The sequence below is a fragment of the Salmo trutta genome, chromosome 31 (genome assembly GCF_901001165.1).
Source record: "Salmo trutta chromosome 31, fSalTru1.1, whole genome shotgun sequence".
Lineage (NCBI taxonomy): Eukaryota > Metazoa > Chordata > Actinopteri > Salmoniformes > Salmonidae > Salmo > Salmo trutta.
This window is the reverse complement of record NC_042987.1, coordinates 31375919-31400547: the sequence shown is the minus strand read 5'-3', so window position 1 is coordinate 31400547 and position 24629 is coordinate 31375919. Positions and strand designations below refer to the sequence as shown.

The 24629-nt window shown below is 43.3% G+C and overlaps 1 protein-coding gene across 3 annotated transcripts in view; it reads left to right on the top strand.

The window, feature by feature from the left end:
- The window catches only part of LOC115169951 (microtubule-associated serine/threonine-protein kinase 3), an 83604-nt gene that overhangs the window by 24616 nt on the left and 34359 nt on the right, over positions 1 to 24629 (top strand). For 2 of the 3 annotated variants that reach the window (XM_029726115.1, XM_029726114.1), the window contains exons 3-6: positions 4894 to 4982; positions 5770 to 5842; positions 8368 to 8388; positions 8553 to 8631. In XM_029726115.1, the coding sequence (XP_029581975.1) occupies positions 4894 to 4982; positions 5770 to 5842; positions 8368 to 8388; positions 8553 to 8631 (262 nt within the window). Of the gene's footprint in view, positions 1 to 2125; positions 2580 to 4893; positions 4983 to 5769; positions 5843 to 8367; positions 8389 to 8552; positions 8632 to 24629 lie in introns of those variants that run through there. The other variant, XM_029726113.1, reaches the window with a different exon arrangement.

The window sequence follows — 24629 nt, the reverse complement described above, 5'->3', positions numbered from 1 at the left end:
GAAGAGGCGCTGTTGCGCCTTCTTCACAACACTGTCTGTGTGGGTGGACCATATCAGTTTGTTTGTGATGTGTACGCTGAAGAACTTAAAACCTTCCACCACTGTCCCGTCCATGTGGATAGGGGGGTGCTCCCTCTGCTGTTTCCTGAAGTCCACGATCATCTCCTTTGTTTTGTTGACGTTGAGTGAGAGGTTGTTTTCCTGAAACCACATTCCGAGTGCTCTCACCTCCTCCCTGTAGGCTGTCTCATTGTTGGTAATCAAGCCCACTGTTGTGTCATCTGCAAACTTGATGATTGAGTTGGAGGCGTGCATGGCCACACAGTCATGGGTGAATAGGGAGTACAGGAGGGGGCTGAGCACACAACCTTGTGGGGCCCCAGTGTTCAGGATCAGCAAAGTGGAGATGTTGTTTCCTACCTTCACCACCTGTGGGCAGCCCATCAGAAAGTCCAGAACCCAACTGCACAGGGTGGGGTTGAGGCCCAGGGCCTCAAGCTTAATGATGAGCTTGGATGGTACCTTGGTGTTGAATGCTGAGCTGTAGTCAATGAACAGCGTTCTTACATAGGTATTCCTCTTGTCCAGATGGGATTTTTATTCAACCTTTATTTTACTAGGCAGTTAAGAACAAATTCTTATTTACAATGACGGCCTACCCCGGCTAAACCCGGATGAGGCTGGACCAATTGTGCGCCACCGTATGGGACTCCCAATCACGGCTGGATGTGATGCAGCCTGGATTCAAACCAGGTACTGCAGTGATGCCTCTTGCACTGGGATGCAGTGTCTTAGACCACTGCGCCACTCGGGAGCCCCAAGGGCAAGGCAGTGTGATGGCGATTGCATCATCTGTGGACCTATTTGGGTGGTATGCAAATTGAAGTGGGTCTAGGGTGCCAGGTAAGGTGGAGGTGATATGATCCTTGACTAGTCACGCAAAGCACTTCATGTTGCTTCTGATGCTAAGCAGGGTTGGTCCTGGTCAGTCCCTGGATGGGAGACCAGATGCTGCTGGAAGTGGTATTGGAGGGCCAGTAGGAGGCACTCTTTCCTCTGGTCTAAAAAATATCCCAATGCCCCAGGGCAGTGATTGGGGACACTGCCCTGTGTAGGGTGCTGTCTTTCAGATGGGACGTTAAATGGGTGTCCTGACTCTCTGTGGTCATTAAAGATCCCATTGCACTTATTGTAAGAGTAGTGGTGTTAACCCCGGTGTCCTGGCTACATTCCCAATCTGGCCCTCATACCATCACGGCTGTCTAATCATCCCCAGCTTACAATTGGCTCATTCATCCCCCTCCTCTCCCCTGAAACTATTCCCCAGGTCGTTGCTGTAAATGAGAATGTGTTCTCAGTCAACTTACCTGGTTAAATAACGGTAAAATAAAAAAAAATAAAAAATGTTGACAGAAGTGAGTGCTACTGGTGATTAGTCATTTACTTCAGTTATCTTTGCCTTCTTGGGTACAATAACAATGTTGACCATCTTGAATATGTCAGTAAACACACCAGCTAGCTGGTTTGCGCATGCTCTGAGGACCAGCTAGGGATGCCTTCTGGGCCCGCAGCCTTGCGAGGGTTAACACGTTTAAACGTCGGCCACCAGAGAAGGAGAGGCCGCAGTCCTTGGTAGCGGGCTGCAACTGTGGCACTGTGTTATCCTCAAAGCAGGTAAAGGTGTTTAGTTTGTCTGTTATTGATTGTGAGCCCGGTGGAGGACTTAGGAGATGTGATACTTGTTATCCTCAGCCATAGTAAAAATCAGACAGACAAGCTTGCAGAGCTGTCTAATGGGAGTTTGAATCGAAGCATCCTGGGCGTTGGAGAGGAGAAACGTCAGAGGCCAACTCATCGTCGACATCTCTAATGCATAGATGCTGGTGCATGTCAGAATTCCCTATAACATAAGGGTGTATTATACACTAGTGTACTGTGTAACACTCGTGTTACAGTCGAATAGCAGCATAATAGTTACACTTGTTAATATTTTATCCATTTGCCCGAGGCTTTTTAAATAGTCGTGCGAACAACATACAGTGACGGTGAAATCCGTTATAATTATTTTACATAAACGCGCCATTATGCTACATCCCCCAGTCTAAATGACAACTTCCTTCCTTCGGCGGCAATCCCTCCTCCTCCAATTGATGGACTGACACATGTATCTGCGCGGTGTTAGCTGTTTCTGGAGTTAACATGTTTTGGTGATTGAGAAAGATTCCAGAGTGTAGTGCGCGAAAGATGCCTTTCCTAAAATTCACATGGAAGAAATAAGGAGATGACTGCATCATCAACGCTTGCTTAGCGCCTACTTGCCTGAACTGCCACGGGTATGGAGTCAGATCGTACCAACCCTTGTCGGAGTTTCTGGTTTCGGACACCGAGTATTCTCCGAAACATTTCGAGGAAATAACAATTGTGTTATTCAAGAGATAGTGGACATTTACCAAACTCGATTCAAAGTACCCCTTTGCATCGCTGTAATTCATCATGTCTGATCAGAATTACTATTGGACCGTTTTGCCCAGCTACAAAACAAGTTTTGTGACTGGGGCCATGATGAAAAGATCAAAAAGGTAACCTGATTTTCTTCTAACAGCCGACTTGTCGAACTATTTTAATCAGTGATCATGCAAGTCTCTTATGGATGAGCCCGTGCAGCCTATTGCATTTAGCATTTTGGTTGTCTGAGTCAAAGCTTTAGACCACAGGGACAACTATTCAGGAAAATGACGTCGCATTTAATAACTATAAGGCTATGCTTTTTTTGTTTTAAGATTTTCTTCAATAACAGCGTACCTTTTCATTCACAACAATGGCACAAATTGGCCTTTCTTTTCATGTTGATGTTCAGTCTGTTTTTGTGTTGTGATTTCTCTGCTCTACTACAATGTGTCGGATTACATCCGCCATAGTTTTGTTTCCGATAGAGAAACGTGGCCATTGTAGGCTATGCCGTTATTGTTTCCTATAATGTTTTGACTTACAGAAGCCGCAGCTGTATAAGGAGGGACACAGTGTTGTTCATGCCGAAGGCTCACAACTTCCTCGTTACAGTATAGGCTATAGTCTAGCAAAAGTATATAAGTAAAACTGTAACTTATTCACATGAATATTTAGTTATATTAACTTTATAGAAGAATCTGTGTAAACGTTGAATATTTCTTGGGTCTCTAAATTCCCATAAACATTTTTCATCCTTGTGAAATCACAAAGAAAATATATTTCACTACAGTAGCATACATTGGCAAGCCAGTAAATATACACTGAATATACTAAACATTAGGAACACCTTCCTAATATTGAGTTGCACCCCCATTTGCCCTCAGAACAGCCTCAATTCGTCGGGGCACAGCCTCTACAAGGTGTTGAAAGTGTTCCACAGGGATGCTGGCCCATGTTCACTCCAATGCCTCCCACAGTTGTGAAGTTGGCTGGATGTCCTTTGGGTGGTGGACCACTCTTGATACAGTGTTGAAGTTCTTGACACTCTCAAACCAGTACTATGATACTCCTGTTCAAAGGCACTTTAATACTTTGTTTTACACATTCACCCTCTGAATGGCACACATACACAATCCATGTCTCAAGGCTTAAAAATCCTTCTTTTAACCAGTCTCCTCTCCTTCATCTACACTGATTGAAGTGGATTTAACAGGTGGCAGCAATAAAGAATCATAGCTTTCACCTGGATTCACCTGGATTCAGCTGGTCACTGTGTCAGTGTTTCCCAAACACGGTCCTCTGGATCCCAAAGTCTAGCCCTAGCACTACGCAGCTCCTCCAAATCATTCAAGTTTGATAGTTAGTTGTTTATTTCAATCAGCTGTGTAGTGCTAGGGCAAAACCCCAAATGTTCACCCCTTGGGGTCCCCGAGAACCGAGTTTGGGAGCCAGTTCTGAATGTTTTGTGTACTCCGTGTATGTGGCGTACAGGTCTGCCCATAGCCTACTACAGTTTTTTTTTTGAATCCTGGTGGATGTGGAAGATCTCATGGTGCGTCTGACAGCTAACACCGGCTGTGTCAAGCGCCAAGCATTCACCACAATCTCTGTTGGTTCGTAGTACATCTGTCAGTCTACTATTTGCGCTTAGCTTCCTAAAGCATGGTACTGTGCAAGTCTCTGCAGAGCAATACAGCTTGTTGTTTGACTGAGACCGACACAGAAGTACTTTCTATTGCCTCAGGGTTTTGCTTAGGATTTTGATTTAATCTTGGCAGGTTGTTTTTGCAAATGAAAATTGGTTGTGAAACAATTGACATGGACAGATCAACGTTTGATAAATGTAAATATGAATTAAATTCATTTTATTACAAGGGGATCTTTTTTATTCTCAGTTGAGTTCTGCTATTAAACAAACATTTCTCCCAGTTAATGCCTTTGGTTTGAGGGGCATGAATCTCATCTCCATGCCGACCCAGAAATGTCAGGCTCAGTTGTCGTCTGAGCTTCTCAATTACTTTAGGTCACTGCCAACGAGATGGCATTGATATTACAGTGGCCCTGTGGCAGCGCAACGTCAACAATGGGGCTGGGGATCAGTCATCTACGAAACAAACAAACTGAAAATGAGTTCCTTCCATTCTGTAAATCTACCCTTGGCCATGGAGACATGGAGCCTGGTGGGGACACGCCCTGCAAGCACCGTAGCCCTCCAATAACAGAGACGGTGTTCTTATCAATGGACTGCTAAGCTGACTAATTTGTGTTAAACAAAGTTGTCCAATACTTTTTTCAGTACTTGGTGGTGAAATGTACATAGTGTATCATACAGGCTATATAATCAGAACACCTGCATGTTACAACCAAGCCTCAATATCACAACTCGGTTTACATTCCACTACTCTAATGTATCACACAAAACAATTCTCTCCCTTTTCCACACAGTTGCCGTAACAACAAGAGAAGGAGTCTGGCAGTCGGGACCCCCTCGCCCACGCTCTCGCGACCACTTTCACCTCTCCCCCTCGCCACAGGTAGGTGTTGTTGTCAGATGTCTCTGCACTGCACTCAGCATGTGATAAAGAGAGTGCAGACCAATCAGTATGTGATAAATGTATAGCAGGCCAATCAGCATGTGGCATTAAAGAGAGAGCAGACCAATCAGACCTTTCCAGTGCAGTATACCAGCTAACCACATGATGCTAGACTGTGTGTTCAGAGTTATCTCAGGCAAATTCAAATGAAGCAGCTGAGCTGACGAAGCTCAAATCGCTCTTTGGCTTCTGTTTTGAAGCTCAAGTTTCCAAAGAAGCGTATGTACATATTGCTTTAGCTTTTGTATCACTTTAGGGGAATAACTGATGAAATACATTTCACATGAAAGAAATACAGTTTTCATTCATGGCTATTGATTGTGAGCCCAGTGAAAGACTTAGGAAATGTGATACTTGCTATCCTCAGCCATAGTAAAAAGCATACCGATACGCTTAACTTCGTCATAACAAATCAGGTTGTCCAGACAGTTTATAAACGTGTAATGCTACGGACGGAATTGAGAGTTATCAAGTGAGCGTGCGTTAGGCCTATCACAAAACCCTGTCCTTTCCAGACCCCTTGGTTGTAAATACGCGTTGAGTTAATTGAATTCAGTTCCACCAGAGACTGATTGCTTTGGATTTAGGGAAGCTTGTCCTTTACTTGTGCATCATCAGCTCCCAAGAATGACAGCAGACTGCAGTTATAACAACATGGCCTATTTCCTCATTAATAAAACATGTTCCAGTGATAAAATACCAACAGAGCCTAATTGTTGTGTTTCAGCTGGAAGTAGTCCCCAAGAAAGCCCCCGAAATGTCTCAGCGAGTGCCTCCGCCAACTTCCAGTTTGCACGCAGGTAAGGAAAAGTCCAATCCTCCTTTCAGTTATTTCAGTTTAGTAGAAGGAATTCACGTTTTAATTTGGCTGTATTATTGAAGGAGTCCTACTAATAAAAAGCAGGTATGCAATTCATCTCAGAATTCATCTCAGAACTGTCAAAAGGCACCTTCACTTTAGCACACAATAGGTAGCCAAAAGATCTAGTTCACAAACCCCCCCCAGAAATACATAGAAAAGGGATGGTACTGTAGGGAACCTTCGTCGCTCTTCCATGACAACGGCAATGCATCAAATACCTCTATTAGAAATGAGGACGGTGCTTTAGAGTGAAACCAGCTGAATGGCTCTAGGGCCACTCGTGGGACATAGGACTTGGCATTTGTCCGCGCAATTAAAGGGAGAGTCGGTGTGCAGCACGCACACTCATTACTCTGGGCTGCCGTGATGATGCGATACAGACAGCCTTATCCTGAGCCTGTCACGCGTCACATATACTGTGAGCCAGCCCACTAGTGAGCTACAAGCATCACCTTCAGTGTTAAACAGTTGCAACCCAGTCAGGCTTGAGGACAGTGAGGCAATGCCTTTTATGGTACAGGAGTAAGTGTACCACACCATAAGCTATAGAGATAAGTGGGGGAAATCACATGAAACATTTTGGCCATGCACACGGTTGCATCAGCTTACATGACACAGCTACATTTACTGAGGGTTCGGGGATGCCAAAGTGGACATAGATGCTATGGGTCTGAATATATATATATATATATATATATATAATATATATATATATATATATATGTAAATAAAGTATTGTTTTTTTTATTTTTAATACATTTGCTTACATTTCTAAGAACCTGTTTTTGCTTTGTCATTATGGGAATTGTGTGTAGATTGATGAGGGGGGAAAAAAACTATTTAATCAATTTTAGAATAAGGCTGTAATGTGACAATATGTGGAAAAAGTCAAGGGGTCTGAATACTTTCCGAATGTGCTGTAGATGCTATGGCTGCAGTATGTCAGGTGTTGTGCTTGGATGGTACTCAGACTGCAGTCCTCTGTGTGCAATTATTTGGCCATGTAAACAATCCCATGTGGCGACGTGCTTGAAATACTGACATACAATCAAAGCTGTTATAAGAACTTTCTTTGTATGGGATATTCCAGGGGTATGTCTAAATATTTTCCAGATGCTGCAAGAAAGTTTGTTTTGATAAATGTACTTAAGCAACGTTTGCCTGTGTGAGTAAAAAGAGACTTAACTGCACAGTACTTCTCAAATATAATTGTTCTGGCTTATCTGGAAACTGCTGCACATCGGAATTGAATGATTATGAGCACATCAAAACAGCCTCCCTTTCTCTTCCTCTTCAGCTGTATAAGAACTTTAATATTAAATAATATTACTATTATTCATAATAATATATCTGGGATATGAAGCCGAAGAGACATCCTATATCAGTTGGCTAATCCTGGCTCTGATACGTACAGAAACCCCAATCTCATTAAGTCAGACCTGATTTGTCAGCCATAAACTGGTTTTTCAGGGCTCTAACCTGACACATGAGGAATATTGTGGCCCCCCCCCAAAAAATGATTTAACCTTTATCTAAGCAGGGCGTCATGCTGAGACCATGGTCTCTTTCGCAGACGAGTCCTTCATGAACACGTCAATAAACATTACATTATATATATGTTATACACATATATGTTATACATATTATACATATACAGTAGCAGTCAAAAGTTTGGACACCTGCTCATTCCAGGGTTTTTCATTATTTTTACTATTTTCTACATTGTAGAATAATAGTGAAGACACAAACTATGAAATAACACATATGGAATCATGTAGTAACCAAAAAAGTGTTAAACAAATAAAAATATGTTATATTTGACATTCTTCAAAGTAGCCACCCTTTGCCTTGATGACAGCTTTGCACACTCTTGGAAGATTTACCTAACTCGGCGGAGATTGAATGGGTCTGGATCTGGTAATTGATACGTCTGAAGGTTAACAATTAAGTAAGGCATGGCGGAAGTTTATGCAAGAGGGCTTTATAGACAAAAAGAGCGTAATGCATGATCTACGAGACTTCAAGAATGACCAGCCTACTTTGTACTTTGATACAAAATGCAATGATGTGTACTGAACCTTTGTGCTATGATAAACTGCATCCAATGGCTTCAATACAGTGGCAGCAGCATTCATGTAGACGATTCATATAGACAATGACTGAATTATTTGTTTTCTACTACAAAAGTGGTTGAGCTGAAGGGTGGTGAAACGTGTGTGTGTGTGTGTGCGTGTGTGTGTGTGTGTGTGTGTGTGTGTGTGTGTGTGTGTGTGTGTGTGTGTGTGTGTGTGAGAAATGACTCATTAAGCAGGTACCATTGGGTTCATGGCATCTTGTCAGGTGTTCAGCACATTGACGCCAGGTCGTGAGCTTCTGACAGCTTCACTGTGTCAATGAATGTGTTTGTGTCCTAATTTTTTCCTTTCTTTTTCTCTGGCTCTTTCTCATAATGTGATAAACCAGCCACCTGGCCCGCACTGAAAGGTAGGAAAACATTTGATCCTTTTTTCCTGTTTTTGTCGATTTTTAAATTATATCTCCTTTAATCATATTAAACAGCCTTTGGTAGTGCTTCATGATTAAATCTTGAGGATATGTATGGGATTTAAAAGCTCATAAGGTTCTTTGTTGTTTCCTGGTTCTTCCAGAGCGGATGGGCGAAGATGGTCTGTTGCCTCCGTCCCCTCGTCCGGCTATGGCACCAACCCCCCCAGCTCTTCAGTGTCAGTAAGTCGTCCCTCTCTTCCTCATTAAATATGTAAGCCCTTCTTCCTCAAAGACCAACAAGGGAGTGTTTGGCATTGTCGTCAATACTCAATATAACTACCAATTAAATGTTTATTGAGCAATACCATCTTGTACAGTAAACTCATAGGAAATGTAGCTGTTTATGTTTAGTATTTAAGGTTGCTAACAGGAAGTCCAGGTAAGACATTATATCTCGATTTTTTTCAAACTTATGCACGATTCACAATATATACAGTACGATTTGTTGTACAATTTAAAGGTCAAATATACTGCATTTCAAACAGTTAGCAATAATCTAATGAGTTAAGAGCTTGTGAAATTATACCTAGGCTAAATATAAGCCTTCCACAATCATAAGACCCACAAATTTTATCAAAATAGTTTAACCTGCGTTTTTGTAATAATCACTGATCTGGCTTTCAAGGCCTTCCATGAAAATGGCCTTTTTGTTACAAATGTAATCAAATGTTATTGTTTGCATACACATATTTAGCAGATGTTATTGCGGGTGTAGCAAAATGCTTACGTTCCTAGCTCCAACAGTGCAGTAATATCTAACACATCTATAAGTAAAAGAAGGGAATTAAGAAATATAGAAATATTAGGATGAGCAATGTCTGACCAGAGTGTAAATATATATATAGTGTATATATGTGATGGGATGTATAGACATTATAGGACAGTATTTGGATAGAATATGTAGTATCACTGAAGAATATTAGGATAAAATAGTACAGCAATAGTTTAATAGAATGGCATTGACTAGAATACATTACAGCCTTATTCTAAAATGAATTTAAAAAAAAATCCTCAGCAATCTACACACAATACCCCATAATGACAAAGCCGAAAACAGGTTTTTAGACATTTTACACATGTATTAAAAATAAATAACGACAATACCTAATTCACATAAGTATTCAGCCCCTTTGCTATGAGACTCGGAATTGAGCTCAGGTGCATCCTGTTTTCAATGATCATCCTTGAGATGTTTCGACAACTTGATTGGAGTCCACCTGTGGTAAATTCAATTGATTGGACATGATTTGGAAGGCACACCCTTGTCTATATAAGGTCCCACAGTTGACAGTGTATGTCAGAGCAAAAACCAAGCCATGAGGTCGAAGGAATTGTCCATAGAGCTCCGAGACAGGATTGCGTCAAGGCACAGATCAGGGGAAGGGTACCAAAAACTGTCTGCAGTATTGAAAGTTCCCAAGAACACAGTGACCTCCATCTATTTTCATTTTTGATTGTATTTTTTGTACTTTTTAACCCCTTTTTCTCCACATTTTTGTGATATCCAATTGTCCCATCGCTGTAACTCCCGTGCGGACTCGGCGAGGCAAAGGTCGAGAGCCATGCATCCTTCGAAACACGACCCTGCCAAGACGCACTGCTTCTTGACACATTGCTTGCTTAACCCAGAAGCCAGCTGCACCATGGGGGAAACACCTCAAAGCTGGCGACCGAAGCTAGCGTGCATATGCCTGGCGGCCACAAAGAGTCACTCCAGGACGACACTGGGCCAATTGTGCGCTGTCTCAGCCCGGGATCGAACCCGGATCCGTAGTGACGCCACTAGCACTGATCAGTGCGCCACTCGGGAGGCTGCCTCCACCATTCTTAAACGGAAGAAATTTGGAACCACCATGACTCTTTCTAGAGCTGGCTGCCAGGCCAAACTGAGCAATCGGGGGAGAAGGGCCTTGGTCAGGGAAGTGACCAAGAACCTGATGGTCACTCTGACAGAGATCTAGAGTTCCTTTCCAGAGATGGGAGAACCTTCCAGAAGGACAACCATCTCTGCAGCACTCCACCAATCAGGTCTTTATGGTAGAGTGGCTAGACGGAAGCCACTCCTCAGTAAAAGGCACATGACAGGCCGCTTGGAGTTTGCCAAAAGGCACCTAAAGACTTGCAGACCATGAGAAACAAGATTCTCTGGTCTGATGAAACCAAGATTGAACTTTTTGGCCTGAATGCCAAGCGTCACGTCGGGAGGAAACCTAGCACCATCCCTACGGTGAAGAATGGTGGTGGCAGCATCATGCTGTGGGGATGGTTTTCAACAGCAGGGACTGGGAGACTAGTCAGGATCGAGGCAAAGATGAACGGAGCAAAGTACAGAGAGATCCTTGATAAAAACCTGCTCAGGACCTCCAACTGGGGCGAAGGTTCACCTTCCAACAGGACAACGACCCTAAGCACATAGCCAAGACAATGGAGGAGTGGCTTCGGGACAAGTCTCTGAATGTCCTTGAGTGGCCCACCCAGAGCCTGGACTTGAACCCGATCTAACATCTCTGGAGAGATCTGAAAATAGCTGTGCAGCAACGCTCCCCATTCAACCTGACAGAGCTTGAGAGGATGTGCAGAGAAGAATGGGGGAAACTCCCCATATATACAAGTGTGCCAAGCTTGTAGAGTCATACCCAAGAAGACTCAATGCTGTAATTGCTGCCAAAGGTGCTTCAACAAAGTACTGAGTAAAGGGTCTGAATACTTATGTAAATGTAATATTTCAGTTTTAATTTTTTTTAAATGAGCAAAGATTTCTAAACCTGTTTTTGCTTTGTCAGTAGGGGGTATTGTGTGTACATTGATGAGGAAAAAAGATAATTTAATAAATTTTACAATGATGCTGTAACATAACAAAATGTGGAAAAAGTCAAGGCGTCTTAATACTTTCCAAAGGTACTGTACATATGAAATGTAACAACAGTATGTAAACATTATTAAAGTGACCAGTGTTGCACGTCAGTGGCGGTTGGTTCTGTTTAAGAGGAGGGAGAATTATTTATTTTTTATGAGCATGGCCTTATTTCTATTACAGCATATTGGATGACTTTTTCATATTCCATTCACCCAGCTCAATGTAACATCGATAGGTTTAGGCAACTACATTATACTCTAATTTTCCCTATACCCATCATGAGGTTGCTACAACCTAGCGTATGAACGTAGGTACACAGGTCAAGAGAATTGAGTAATCAAGGTGACCGACAATGACACATTCAATACTGCCTTAAACACTTTTTCCTGCATCTAGCTGATCTAGAGTGTAATCATTAGTCCAACAGTTGCAAATGTGAGTTTCTATTGGACAAATTCAGCTATGTTTCTCAGTTTCGTTCCGTTTGCTTTCGTTTAAGAAACGTTTTTCAACAGAATCGCCAGAATGAATACATCCCTGATCACACGCAAACAATTCACTTTCATAGCAGCCACATAAAAACCGCATGATCACTTTGCTCGTTGTAATTCCTCTTCGCAACTATCTACATGCTTTCCTCCTCTCACCTTTTCCCTTTGCTTGTGGACTTCAGTGCACAACACATCAGCTGTCTGTGATCAGGCAAAATAAAACTTTCCAAGCCAAACCATATCATGACCAACCGCTACACATTGCCTACATTGTTGTCACGTCATAGTCAACTAGAACTACAAGAACTAACGTGTTAGTAAATCCGCTACGGTCATGCAGTAGATTGTAGTAAGAAAGCAGTTTAGCAGTTACACTGCTGGGCCCCGATGGCAATAAATTAATAAAACCAAAAGCTTACCTTGACTTGGAAGAGTTCCAGTGTTGTGTTGGATAGTCATAGCCAGCTAGCTAACATAGCATCCCTCTGTTTGAGCAGAGTGTGTGAGTAGGCTAAACTAGCTAGTTGCATCTGGTTAGTGATTATTGTCTTATTTCACTGTAGAGCCTCCAGCCCTGCTCAATATGCCTTAGCTAACCCTTCAGTTCCACCTCCCACACATGCGGTGACATCACCTGGTTTGAATGATGTCTCTAGAGACAATATCTCTCTCATCGTCACTCTATGCCTAGGTTTACCTCCACTGTATCCACATCCTATCATACCTTTGTCTGTACATTATGCCTTGAATCTATTCTACCGTGCCCAGAAACCTGCTCCTTTTACTCTCTTCCGAACGTACTAGACAACCAGTTCTCATAGCCTTTAGCCGTACCCTTATCCTACTCCTCCTCTGGTGATGTAGAGGTTAATCCAGGCCCAGCAGTGCCTAACTCCTCCCATTCCCCAGGCACTCTCATTTGTTGACTTCTGTAACCGTAAAAGCCTTGGTTTCATGCATGTTAACATTAGAAGCCTCCTCCCCAAGTATATTTTAATTCACTGCCTTCGCACACTCTGCCAACCCGGATGTCCTAGCCTTTTCTGAATGCTGGCTTAGGAAGACCACCAAAAACTCTGAAATTTCCATCTCTAACTATAACATTCTCCGACAAGATAGCCACTCCACCCCCTTTGGCAGTTCTATCTACTGCAGAGAGAGCCTGCAGAGTGTCATACTATCCAGGTCTGTGCCCAAACAATTCAAGCCTCTACTTCTAAAAATCCACCTTTCCAGAAACAAGTCTCTCACCGTTGCCGCTTGCTATAGACCACCCTCTGCCCCCAGCTGTGCCCTGGACACCATATGTGAATTGATTGCCCCCCATCTATCTTCAGAGCTCGTGCTGCTAGGTGACCTAAACTGGGATATGCTTAACACCCCGGCCATCCTACAATCTAAGCTTGATGCCCTCAATCTCACACAAATTATCAATGAACCTACCAGGTACAACCCCAAATCTGTAAACACGGGCACCTTCATAGATATCATCCTAACCAACTTGCCCTTCAAATACACCTCTGCTGTCTTCAACCAAGATCTCAGCGATCACTGCCTCATTGCCTGCATCAGTAATGGGTCTGCGGTCAAATGACCACCCCTCATCACTGTCAAACGCTCCGTAAAACGCTCTCCCTAAAATGCTTCCTAAATATCCTTCCCGTCAGTAGAGGATGCCTGGTTATTCTTTAAAAGTGCCTTCCTCACCATCTTAAATAAGCATGCCCCATTCAAAAAAATAGAACCAGGAACAGATATACAGTGGGGCAAAAAAGTATTTAGTCAGCCACCAATTGTGCAAGTTCTCCCACTTAAAAAGATGAGAGGCCTGTCATTTTCATCATAGGTACACTTCAACTATGACAGACAAAATGAGAAGAAAAAAAATCCAGAAAATCTCATTGTAGGATTTTTAATGAATTTATTTGCAAATTATGGTGGAAAATAAGTATTTGGTCAATAACAAAAGTTTATCTCAATACTTTGTTACATACCCTTTGTTGGCAATGACACAGGTCAAACGTTTTCTGTAAGTCTTCACAAGGTTTTCACACACTGTTGCTGGTATTTTGGCCCATTCCTCCATGCAGATCTCCTCTAGAGCAGTGATGTTTTGGGGCTGTCGCTGGGCAACAAGGACTTTCAAATCCCTCCAAAGATTTTCTTTGGGGTTGAGATCTGGAGACTGGCTAGGCCACTCCAGGACCTTGAAATGCTTCTTACGAAGCCAGTCCTTCGTTGCCCGGGCGGTGTGTTTGGGATCATTGTCATGCTGAAAGACCCAGCCACGTTTCATCTTCAATGCCCTTGCTGATGGAAGGAGGTTTTCACTCAAAATCTCACGATACATGGCCCCATTCATTCTTTCCTTTACACGGATCAGTCGTCCTGGTCCCTTTGCAGAAAAACAGCCCCAAAGCATGATGTTTCCACCCCCATGCTTCACAGTAGGTATGGTGTTCTTTGGATGCAACTCAGCATTCTTTGTCCTCCAAACACGACGAGTTGAGTTTTTACCAAAAAGTTATATTTTGGTTTCATCTGACCATATGACATTCTCCCAATCCTCTTCTGGATCATCCAAATGCTCTCTAGCAAACTTCAGACGGGCCTGGACATGTACTGGCTTAAGCAGGGGGACACGTCTGGCACTGCAGGATTTGAGTCCCTGGCGGCGTAGTGTGTTACTGATGGTAGGCTTTGTTACTTTGGTCCCAGCTCTCTGCAGGTCATTCACTAGGTCCCCCCGTGTGGTTCTGGGATTTTTGCTCACCGTTCTTGTGATCATTTTGACCCCACGGGGTGAGATCTTGCGTGGAGCCCCAGATCCAGGGAGATTATCAGTGGTCTTGTATGTCTTCCATTTCCTAATAATTGCTCCCACAGTTTATTTCTTCAAACCAAGCTGCTTACCTATTGCAGATTCAGTCTTCCCAGCCTGGTGCAGGTCTACAATTTTGTTTCTGGTGTCCTTTGACAGCTCTTTGGTCTTGGCCATAGTGGAGTTTGGAGTGTGACTGTTTGAGGTTGTGGACAGGTGTCTTTTATACTGATAACAAGTTCAAACAGGTGCCATTAATACAGGTAACGAGTGGAGGACAGAGGAGCCCCTTAAAGAAGAAGTTACAGGTCTGTGATAGCCAGAAATCTTGCTTGTTTGTAGGTGACCAAATACTTATTTTCCACCATAATTTGCAAATAAATTCATTAAAAATCCTACAATGTGATTTTCTGGATTTTTTTTCTCATTTTGTCTGTCATAGTTGACGTGTACCTATGATGAAAATTACAGGCCTCTCTCATCTTTTTAAGTGGGAGAACTTGCACAATTGGTGGCTGACTAAATACTTTTTTGCCCCACTGTAGCCCTTGGTTCACTCCAGACCTGACTGCCCTTGACCAGCACAACAACATCCTGTGGCGTACTGCATTAGCATCAAATAGCCCCCGTGATATGCAACTTTTCAGGGAAGTTAGGAACCAATATACACAAGCATTTAGGAAAGCTAAGGCTAGCTTTTTCAAACAGAAATTTGCATCCTGTAGCACAAACTCAAAAAAGTTCTGGGACACTGTAAAGTCCATGGAGAATAAGAGCACCTCCTCTCAGCTGCCCACTGCACTGAGACTAGGAAACACTGTCACCACCGATAAATCCACGATAATGGAGAATTTTAATAAGCATTTTTCTACGGCTGGCCATACTTTACACCTGGCTACCCCTACCCCGGTCAACTGCCCTGCACCCCCCACAGCAATTTGCTCAAGCCTCCCCCATTTATCCTTTACCCAAATCCAGATAGCTGATGTTCTGAAAGAGCTGCAAAATCTGGACCCCTTCAAATCAGCTGGGCTAGACAATCTGGACCCTCTCTTTCTAAAATGATCTGCCGAAATTGTTGCAACCCCCATTACTAGCCTGTTCAACCTCGCTTTCATATTGTCTGAGATCCCCAAAGATTGGAACGCTGCCGCGGTCACCCCCCTCTTCAAAGGGGGAGACACTCTAGACCCACACTGCTACAGACCTATATCTATCCTACCCTGCCTTTCTAAGGTCTTCGAAAGCCAAGTTAACAAACAGATCACCGACCATTTCGAATCCCACCGTACCTTCTCCACTATGCAATCTGGTTTCAGAGCTGCTCATGGGTACACCTCAGCCACGCTCAAGGTCCTAAACGATATCATAACCGCCATCGCTATGAGACATTACTGTGCAGCCATATTTATCGACCTGGCCAAGGCTTTCGACTCTGTCAATCACCACATTCTTATCAGCAGACTCAACAGCCTTGGTTTCTCAAATGACTCGCCTGGTTCACCAACCTCTTCTCAGATAGAGTTCAGTGTGTCAAATCGGAGGGCCTGTTGTCCAGACCTCTGGCAGTCTCTATGGGGGTGCCACAGGGTTCAATTCTCGGGCCGACTCTCTTCTCTGTATACATCAATGATGTCGCTCTTGCTGCTGGTGATTCTCTGATCCACCTCAACGCAGACGACAACATTCTGTATACTTCTGGCCCTTCTTTGGACACTGTGTTAACTAACCTCCAGACGAGCTTCAATGCCATACAACTCTCCTTCCGTGGCCTCCAACTGCTCTTAAATGCAAGTAAAACTAAATGCATGCTCTTCAACCGATTGCTGCCCGCACCTGCCCGCCCGTCCAGCATCACTACTCTGGACAGTTCTGACCTAGAATATGTGGACAACTACAAATACCTAGGTGTCTGGCTAGACTGTAAACTCTCCTTCCAGACCCACATTAAGCATCTCCAATCCAAAATTAAATCTAGAATCAGCTTCCTATTTCGCAACAAAGCATCCTTCACTCATGCTGCCAAACATACCCTCGTAAATCTGACTATCCTACCGATCCTCGACTTCGGCGATGTCATTTACAAAATAGCCTCCAACACTCTACTCAACAAATTGGATACAGTCTATCACAGTGCCATCCGTTTTGTCACCAAAGCCCCATATACTACCCACCACTGCGACCTGTACGCTCTCGTTGGCTGGCCCTCGCTTCATACTCGTCGCCAGACCCACTGGCTCCAGGTCATCTACAAGTAAAGCCCCGCCTTATCTCAGTTTACTGGTCACCATAGCAGCACCCACCCGCAGCACGCGCTCCAGCAGGTATGCACTGGTCACCCCCAAAGCCAATTCCTCTTTTGGCCGCCTTTCCTTACAGTTCTCTGCTGCCAATGACTGGAACGAACTGTAAAAATCACTGAAGCTGGAGACTCTTATCTCCCTCACTAACTTCAAGCACCAGCTGTCAGAGCAGCTCAAAGATCACTGCACCTGTACATAGCCTATCTGTAAATAGCCCATCCAACTACCTCATCCCCATACTGTATTTATTTATTTATTTTGCTCCTTTTCACCCCAGTATCTCTACTTGCACATTCTTCTTCTGCACATCTATCACTCCGGTGTTTAATTGCTATATCGTAATTACCTCGCCACTATGGCCTATGTTATTGCCTTACCTCCCTTATCTTACTTCATTTGAACACACTGTATATATACTTTCTTTCTGCTGTATTATTGAGTGTATGTTTGTTTATTCCATGTGTAACTCTGTGTTGTTGTATGTGTCAAACTGCTTTGCTTTATCTTGGCCAGGTCGCAGTTATAAATGAGAACTTGTTCTCAACTGGCCTACCTGGTTAAATAAAGGTGAAATAAAATTTTAAAAATTGCGAGCTAAGTGAAAGTGATAGTTTAAAAAAATACAACAGACTATCGCTAGCTCTCTCTTGCTTCTTCTTAATTTTGAAACAAATGAATTTGTTAACTGTTCAACTCTTGTCTTTCTCTGTCTTCGAGTGAACTACTCACCACATTTTATGCACTCCGGAAGTTCTCATAATTACCATGAGTCTCCGAGGTTTTGTATTGAAGTCAATGTACCCAGAGGAGGACGGAAAATAAACTCAGCAAAAAAATAAACGTCTCTTTTTCAGGACCCTGTCTTTCAAAGATAATTCGTAAAAATCCAAATAACTTCACAGATCTTCACCTCTCTGGGATCGTTCGGGACATGAGCGTCCCACCTCGCCAACATCCAGTGAAATTGCAGGGCACCAAATTCAAACAACAGAAATCTCATAATTAAAATTCCTCATACATACAAGTATTATACACCATTTTAAAGATAAACTTCTTGTTAATCCAGTCACAGTGTCCGATTTCAAAAAGGCTTTATGGCGAAAGCACACCATGCAATTATGTTAGGTCAGCGCCTAGCCATAGAAAACCATACAGCCATTTTCCAAAGAAGGAGAGGTGTCACAAAAGTCAGAAATAGCGTTAAAATTAATCACTAACCTTTGATGATCTTCACCGGATGGCACGCCTAGGACTCCATGTTAGACAATAAATGTGTGTTTTGTTCGATAAAGTTCATCTTTATGTCCAAAAACCTCATTTGAAATTGGCGCGTTATGTTCAGAAATGCATTGTCTCAAACAAACATCCGGTGAAATTGCAGAGAGCCACATCAAATTACAGAAATACTCATCATAAACATTGATGAAAGATACAAGTGTTATACATAGGATTAAAGATAAACTTCTTGTTAATCCAGCCGCTGTGTCCGATTTCAAAAAGGCTTTTTGTTCGCGTGTTTAGTCAAGTAATCCAAATGCACAAAGCGCGGGTACAAAGTCCAGACGAAAAGTCAAAAAAGTTCCATTAAAGTTCGTAGAAACATGTCAAACGATGTATGTAATCAATCTTTAGGATGTTTTTTTATCATAAATCTTCAATAATATTCCAACCGGACAATTCCGTTGTCATCAGAAAGGAAAGAGAACGAGCGTCGCTCACGGCCACGCGCGAGACCACTTGTTGAAACAGCTCTTATTCGATCCCCTTTCACAATACAAGCCTGAAACAACTTCTAAAGACTGTTGACATCTACTGGAACCCTTAGAAAGTGCAATCTGACCACACAGACAGAGGATATTGGATAGGCAATCACTTAAAAAAACTACAAACCTCAGATTTCCCACTTCCTGGTTGGATTTGTCTCAGGTTTTTGCCTGCCATATGAGTTCTGTTATACCCACATACATTATTTTAACAGTTTTGGAAACTTTAGAGTGTTTTCTATCCAAATCTACCAGTTATACGCATATCCTAGCTTCTGAGTAACAGGCAATTTACTCTGGGCACGCTTTTCATCCAAACTTCCCAATGCTGCCCCCTATCCCAATGAAGTTAAACACTGTTTCCCATGCTTGTTCAATGAACCATAAACAATTAATGAACATGCACCTGTGGAACGGTTGTTAAGACACTAACAGCTTACAGATGGTAGGCAATTAAGGTCACAGTGATGAAAACTTAGGACACTAAAGAGGCCTTTCTACGGACTCTGAAAAATACCAAAAGAAAGATGCCCAGGGTCCCTGCTCATCTGCGTGAACGTGCCTTAGGCATGCTGCAAGGAGGCATGAGGACTGCAGATGTGGCCAGGGCAATAAATTCCAATGTCTGTACTGTGAGATGCCTAAGACAGCGCTACAGGGAGACAGGACCACGTGTAACAACACCTGCACAGGATCAGTACATCCAAACATCACACCTGCGGGACAGGTACAGGATGGCAACAACAACTGCCCGAGTTACACCAGTAACGCACAATCACTCCATCAGTGCTCAGACTGTCCGCAATAGGCTGAGAGAGGCTGGACTGAGGGCTTGTAGGCCTGTTGTAAAGGCAGGTCCTCACCAGACATCACCGGAAACAACGTCGCCTAAGGGCACAAACCCACCGTTGCTGGACCAGACAGGACTGGCAAAAAGTGCTCTTCACTGACGAGTCGCGGTTTTGTTTCACCAGGGGTGATGGTCGGACTTGTGTTTATCGTCGAAGAAATGAGCATTATACCGAGGTCTGTACTCTGGAGCGGGATCTATTTGGAGGTGGAGGGTCCGTCATGGTCTGGGGCGGTGTGTCACAGCATCATCGAACAGAGCTTATTGTCATTGCAGGCAATCTCAACGCTGTGCGTTACAGGGAAGACATCCTCCTCCCTCATGTGGTACCCTTCCTGCAGGCTCATCCTGACATGACCCTCCAGCATGACAATGCCACCAGCCATACTGCTCGGTCTGTGCGTGATTTCCTGCAAGACAGGAATGTCAGTGTTCTGGCATGGCCAGCGAAGAGCCCGGATCTCAATCCCATTGAGCACGTCTGGGACCTGTTGGATCGGAGGGTGAGGGCTAGGGCCATTCCCCCCAGAAATGTCCGGGAACTTGCAGGTACCTTGGTGGAAGAGTGGAATAACATCTCACAGCAAGAACTGGCAAATCTGGTGCAGTCCATGAGGAGGAGATGCACTACAGTACTTAATGCAGCTGGTGGCCACACCACATACTGACTGTTACTTCTGATTTTGACCCCCCTTTTGTTCAGGGACACATTATTCCATTTCTGTTAGTCACATGTCTGTGGAACTTGTTCAGTTTATGCCTCAGTTGTTGAATCTTGTTCTGTTCATACAAATATTTACACATGTTAAGTTTGCTGAAAATAAACGCAGTTGACAGTGAGAGGACGTTTCTTTTTTTGCTGAGTTTAGCTCTCCTCTGGCTACATGGTGCTACCCCACAGAGTGCTGTTGAGGTAACTTTAGACCTTCATTGCAAAACAGTGTGTTTTAATCAATTATTTGGTGACGTGAATATATTTAGTATAGTTTTATCTAAAAGGATAACTTTTCATGATTCACTATTTTTATTAAATTCCATAAGGAGGATGGTCCTCCCCTTCCTCCTCTGAGGAGCCTCCGCTGTTCCATGCCTATGTATATAGGGCAGCAGCCTCTAAGGTGCAGGGTTGAGTAACCGGGTGGTAGCCGGCTAGTGACCGTGACTAAGTTCCGGGCAGGGTACTGGGTGGAGGCCGGCTAGTGATGGCTTTTTAACAGATCCATGCATAATGAACCATGCATAATGCACGTTCACTAATCATGACCAACATCTTGTAGCAGGCATTATAGAAAATTAACACAGCTAGGTCTCATAAACAATCTCTCACGTACTAGTAACCAGCTAAACTTGGATTTATTTGCTGGTTAACAAGGTTGAACAGTTGAATTGTTATGAACACACCCTTTTGTCCATCCCCAACGGTATGCATGTTAGCCTGTCCACTGTTCAAATCAAGTGGCCTACCTTATGATTTACGCAGTCTCCTCTGAACAATTGATGTTTGGATGTGTCTGTTGCTTGAACTCTGTGAAGCATCTATTTGGTGTGCAGTTAAATGCCGAATTTATTATTATTATTTTTTTGAGGCTGGTATCTCTAATGAACTTATCCTCTGCAGCAGACGTAGCTCTGGATCTTCCTTTCCTGTGGCGGATGAGAGCCATTTTCATCATGGAGCTTGATGGTTTTTGCGACTGCACTTGAAGAAACTTTCAAAGTTCTTGAAATGTTCCGTATTGACAAACCTTCGAGTCTTAAAGCAGTGGTTCCCAAACTTTTTATAGTCCCGTACCCCTTCAAATATTCAACATCCAGCTGCGTACCCCCTCTAGCACCAGGGTCAGCGCACTCTCAAATGTTGTTTTTTTGCCATCTTTGTAAGCCTGCCACACACACTATACGATACATTTTATTAAACATAAGAATGAGTGTGAGTTTTAGTCACAACCTGGCTTGTGGGAAGTGACAAAGAGCTCTTATAGGACCAGGGCACAAATAATAATAATAATAATCAATCATTTTGATATTTATCTAACCATCTTACATATAAAACCTTATTTGTTCATTGAAAATTGTGAATAACTCACCACAGGTTAATGAGAAGGGTCTGCTTGAAAGGATGCACATAACTCTGCAATGTTGGGTTGTATTGGAGAGAGTCTCAGTCTTAAATCATTTTCCACACACAGTCGGTGCCTCTATTTAGTTTTCATGCTAGTGAGGGCCGAGAATCCACTCTCACATAGGTATGTGGTTGCAATGGCCATCAGTGTCTTAACAGCATGATTTGCCAAGGCAGGATACTCTGAGTGCAGCCCAATCCAGAAATCTGTCAGTGGCTTCTGATTTAAATTACATTTTCACAGAACCGCATGTTGCAATTTCGATGAGGCTCTCTTGTTCAGATATCTGTAAGTGGACTGGAGGCAGGGCATGAAAGGGATAACGAATCCAGTTGTTTGGGTCATCCGGTTTGGGAAAGTACCTGCGTAATTGTGCACTCAACTCACTCAGGTGCTCCGCTATATCACATTTGACATTGTCCGTAAGCTTGAGTTCATTTGCACACAAAGTCATACAATGATGGAAAGACCCGTGTGTTGTCCTTGTTAATGCAGACAGAGAAGAGCTCCAACTTCTTATTCATAGCTTCAATTTTGTCCCGCACATTGAATATAGTTGCGGAGAGTCACTGTAATCCCAATATTCAGATCATTCAGGCGAGAAAAAAACATCACCCGGATAGGCCAGTCGTGTGAGGAACTCGTCATCGGTCAAGCGGTCAGACAAGTGGAAATGATGGTCAGCAAAGAACTTTAAGCTCGTCTTTACATGTAAAAAATGTGTCAATACTTTGCCCCTTGATAACCAGCGCACTTCTGTATGTTGTAAAAGCGTTACATGGGTGCTACCCATATCATTGCATAGTGCAGAAAATACACGAGAGTTCAGGGGCCTTGCTTTAACAAAGTTAACCATTTTCACTGTAGTGTCCGAAATGTCTTTCAAGCTGTCAGGCATTCCCTTGGCAGCAAGAGCCTCTTGGTGGATGCTGCAGTGTACCCAAGTGGCGTCGGGAGCAACTGCTTGCTCGCGCATTACCACTCCACTATGTCTCCCTGTTATGGCTTTTGTGCCATCAGTACAGATACCAACATGAGCAGCAGCTACGTTTGGCTACATACGGACCGTTAGTGGAATTCCCGCGAGAGAGTAACCGTTAATGTGATTGGATGTTTAATTATTTGACTAGGATACTTGTATTTGACGTTGTTGTTATTTCGCTGAACACTGGATGGTTTAATTGTATTTTTGGCAGTGAAATGAGGCTACTCAGACGACATTGTGTGTACCCCAATTTTGGAATACCTGTCTTAAAGTAATGATGGACTGTCGTTTCTCTTGAGTATTTGAGCTGTTCTTGCAGCTGGAAACAACAGATTTTTTTATGAAATATCTACATAGGCGTACAGAGGCCCATTATCAGCAACCATCACTCCTGTGTTCCAATGGCACTTTGTGTTAGCCTTTTAAAATTATAAACTTGGATTAGCTAACACAACGTGCCGTTGGAACACAGGACGCTCATTTGGGTTATTCTGGGCGCTCGTTTGGGTGCTCGTTTGGATTATTCTGTCTTTTTGGGTGCTCGTTTGGGATATTCTGTCTTTTTGGGCGCTCGTTTGGGATATTCTGTGTGTGTTGCTTGTCCTTGTTCCTGGATTTAAGTCTCCTGGCCTTCACATGGCCATTTATGATTCACCAAAGGATGGGTTTATGTTCATCTCTATATTGTCCACTGGCTGTGTCCCCTAGAAAAGGTTGAGTGTCCGTGGTTTCCTTTCAGCATGTCTGTGAATTATGTAAGCCAGCTGTGTGACCGAGTCAAAGAACAGGGAACATGAGTCACCTCATGGGAGAACAGTAATACTGATGAAACACCTCGCAAGCCCTCCTCATCCATTTTAAGCTTTTCATCAGTGTTTTGGCTTGAGGGAGTTATGGTAGAGCTGACTTAAGACAGGAACTTCGGAAGATGACTACACTGTTTTTAAACGTTTTGCACAATGATTTATTCATTTACCCTCATGATTAAAAGCCATTAATGACCTAATTTGAAGTGAAATTATCTCTGATCTTTTTACAAAGTGTCAGGGCATTGGCTGGTGCCTTTGCACTGCTTGTGTTTCTCCCAGCACCATTTCAGTGTTGCGGGCCCTTTTTCCTAGCTATAATTATTTTCCCCAGCCCAAGATAATTAGTCACCTATTGGTTTGAATGGAAAGTTTGGGTGTTGGAAGCCCAGGAAATGTAGGGAAACCCAGGTTAATAATTAACCCTAGACTTGTGGAAAAACTGTACATCACCAGCCAGAGAAAAGTACTCGATGACGTTGCACCTTTCCTCATACTGCACAGTATACAGGAAGTCAAACCCAGGGCATCCAAACAAGGCCCATTCTAATCAGGGCCCGTCCTAACCAGGGCCCATTCTAATCAGGGCCCGTCCTAACTAGTGCCCGTTCTAACCAGGGCCCGTTCTAACCAGGGCCCTATGTCTGGACCGTGATTTTCTACGGCTAAATGCACGGCAGTGAGGTCAGTCCCTCCCACACAATACCCCATTCAGTGCCCAGTGTCAGTAACCTCTTTATGTAGAACTAGGTACGGGTGCCTCTACGGTTTCCTCCTCGGGAGCGTTCCTCCGGTCAGATGAGCCTCGGATCCTCGCCTCCTGTGAAACACGAGCTTATAATTTTGAGCTCATAATTTCCACTCTGTCTGCGTGTCGTGCATTTGGTTTGAAATGAAAAATACACACAGCCAACAGCGCCTTGGTCTGTCGTGGATAGAAATACAGGTTCTGGTGACACACTGAAAGCTCACAGAATCCTTTTTTAGACCCAACTGGATGTAGGATGTTGTGCCCTTATTGCACATTCCCACAAAATCCAATTTAACTGAGAAATATAGTTCACTCTGTAGAAACATCAAAGACAGTTTATCTACTAAGCATTAGCATTTGTCTCACAGTATAATACATAGTAAAGCAGTGTGATGGTCTACATTTCCTAAGGGAAATCTTTTCAGCCA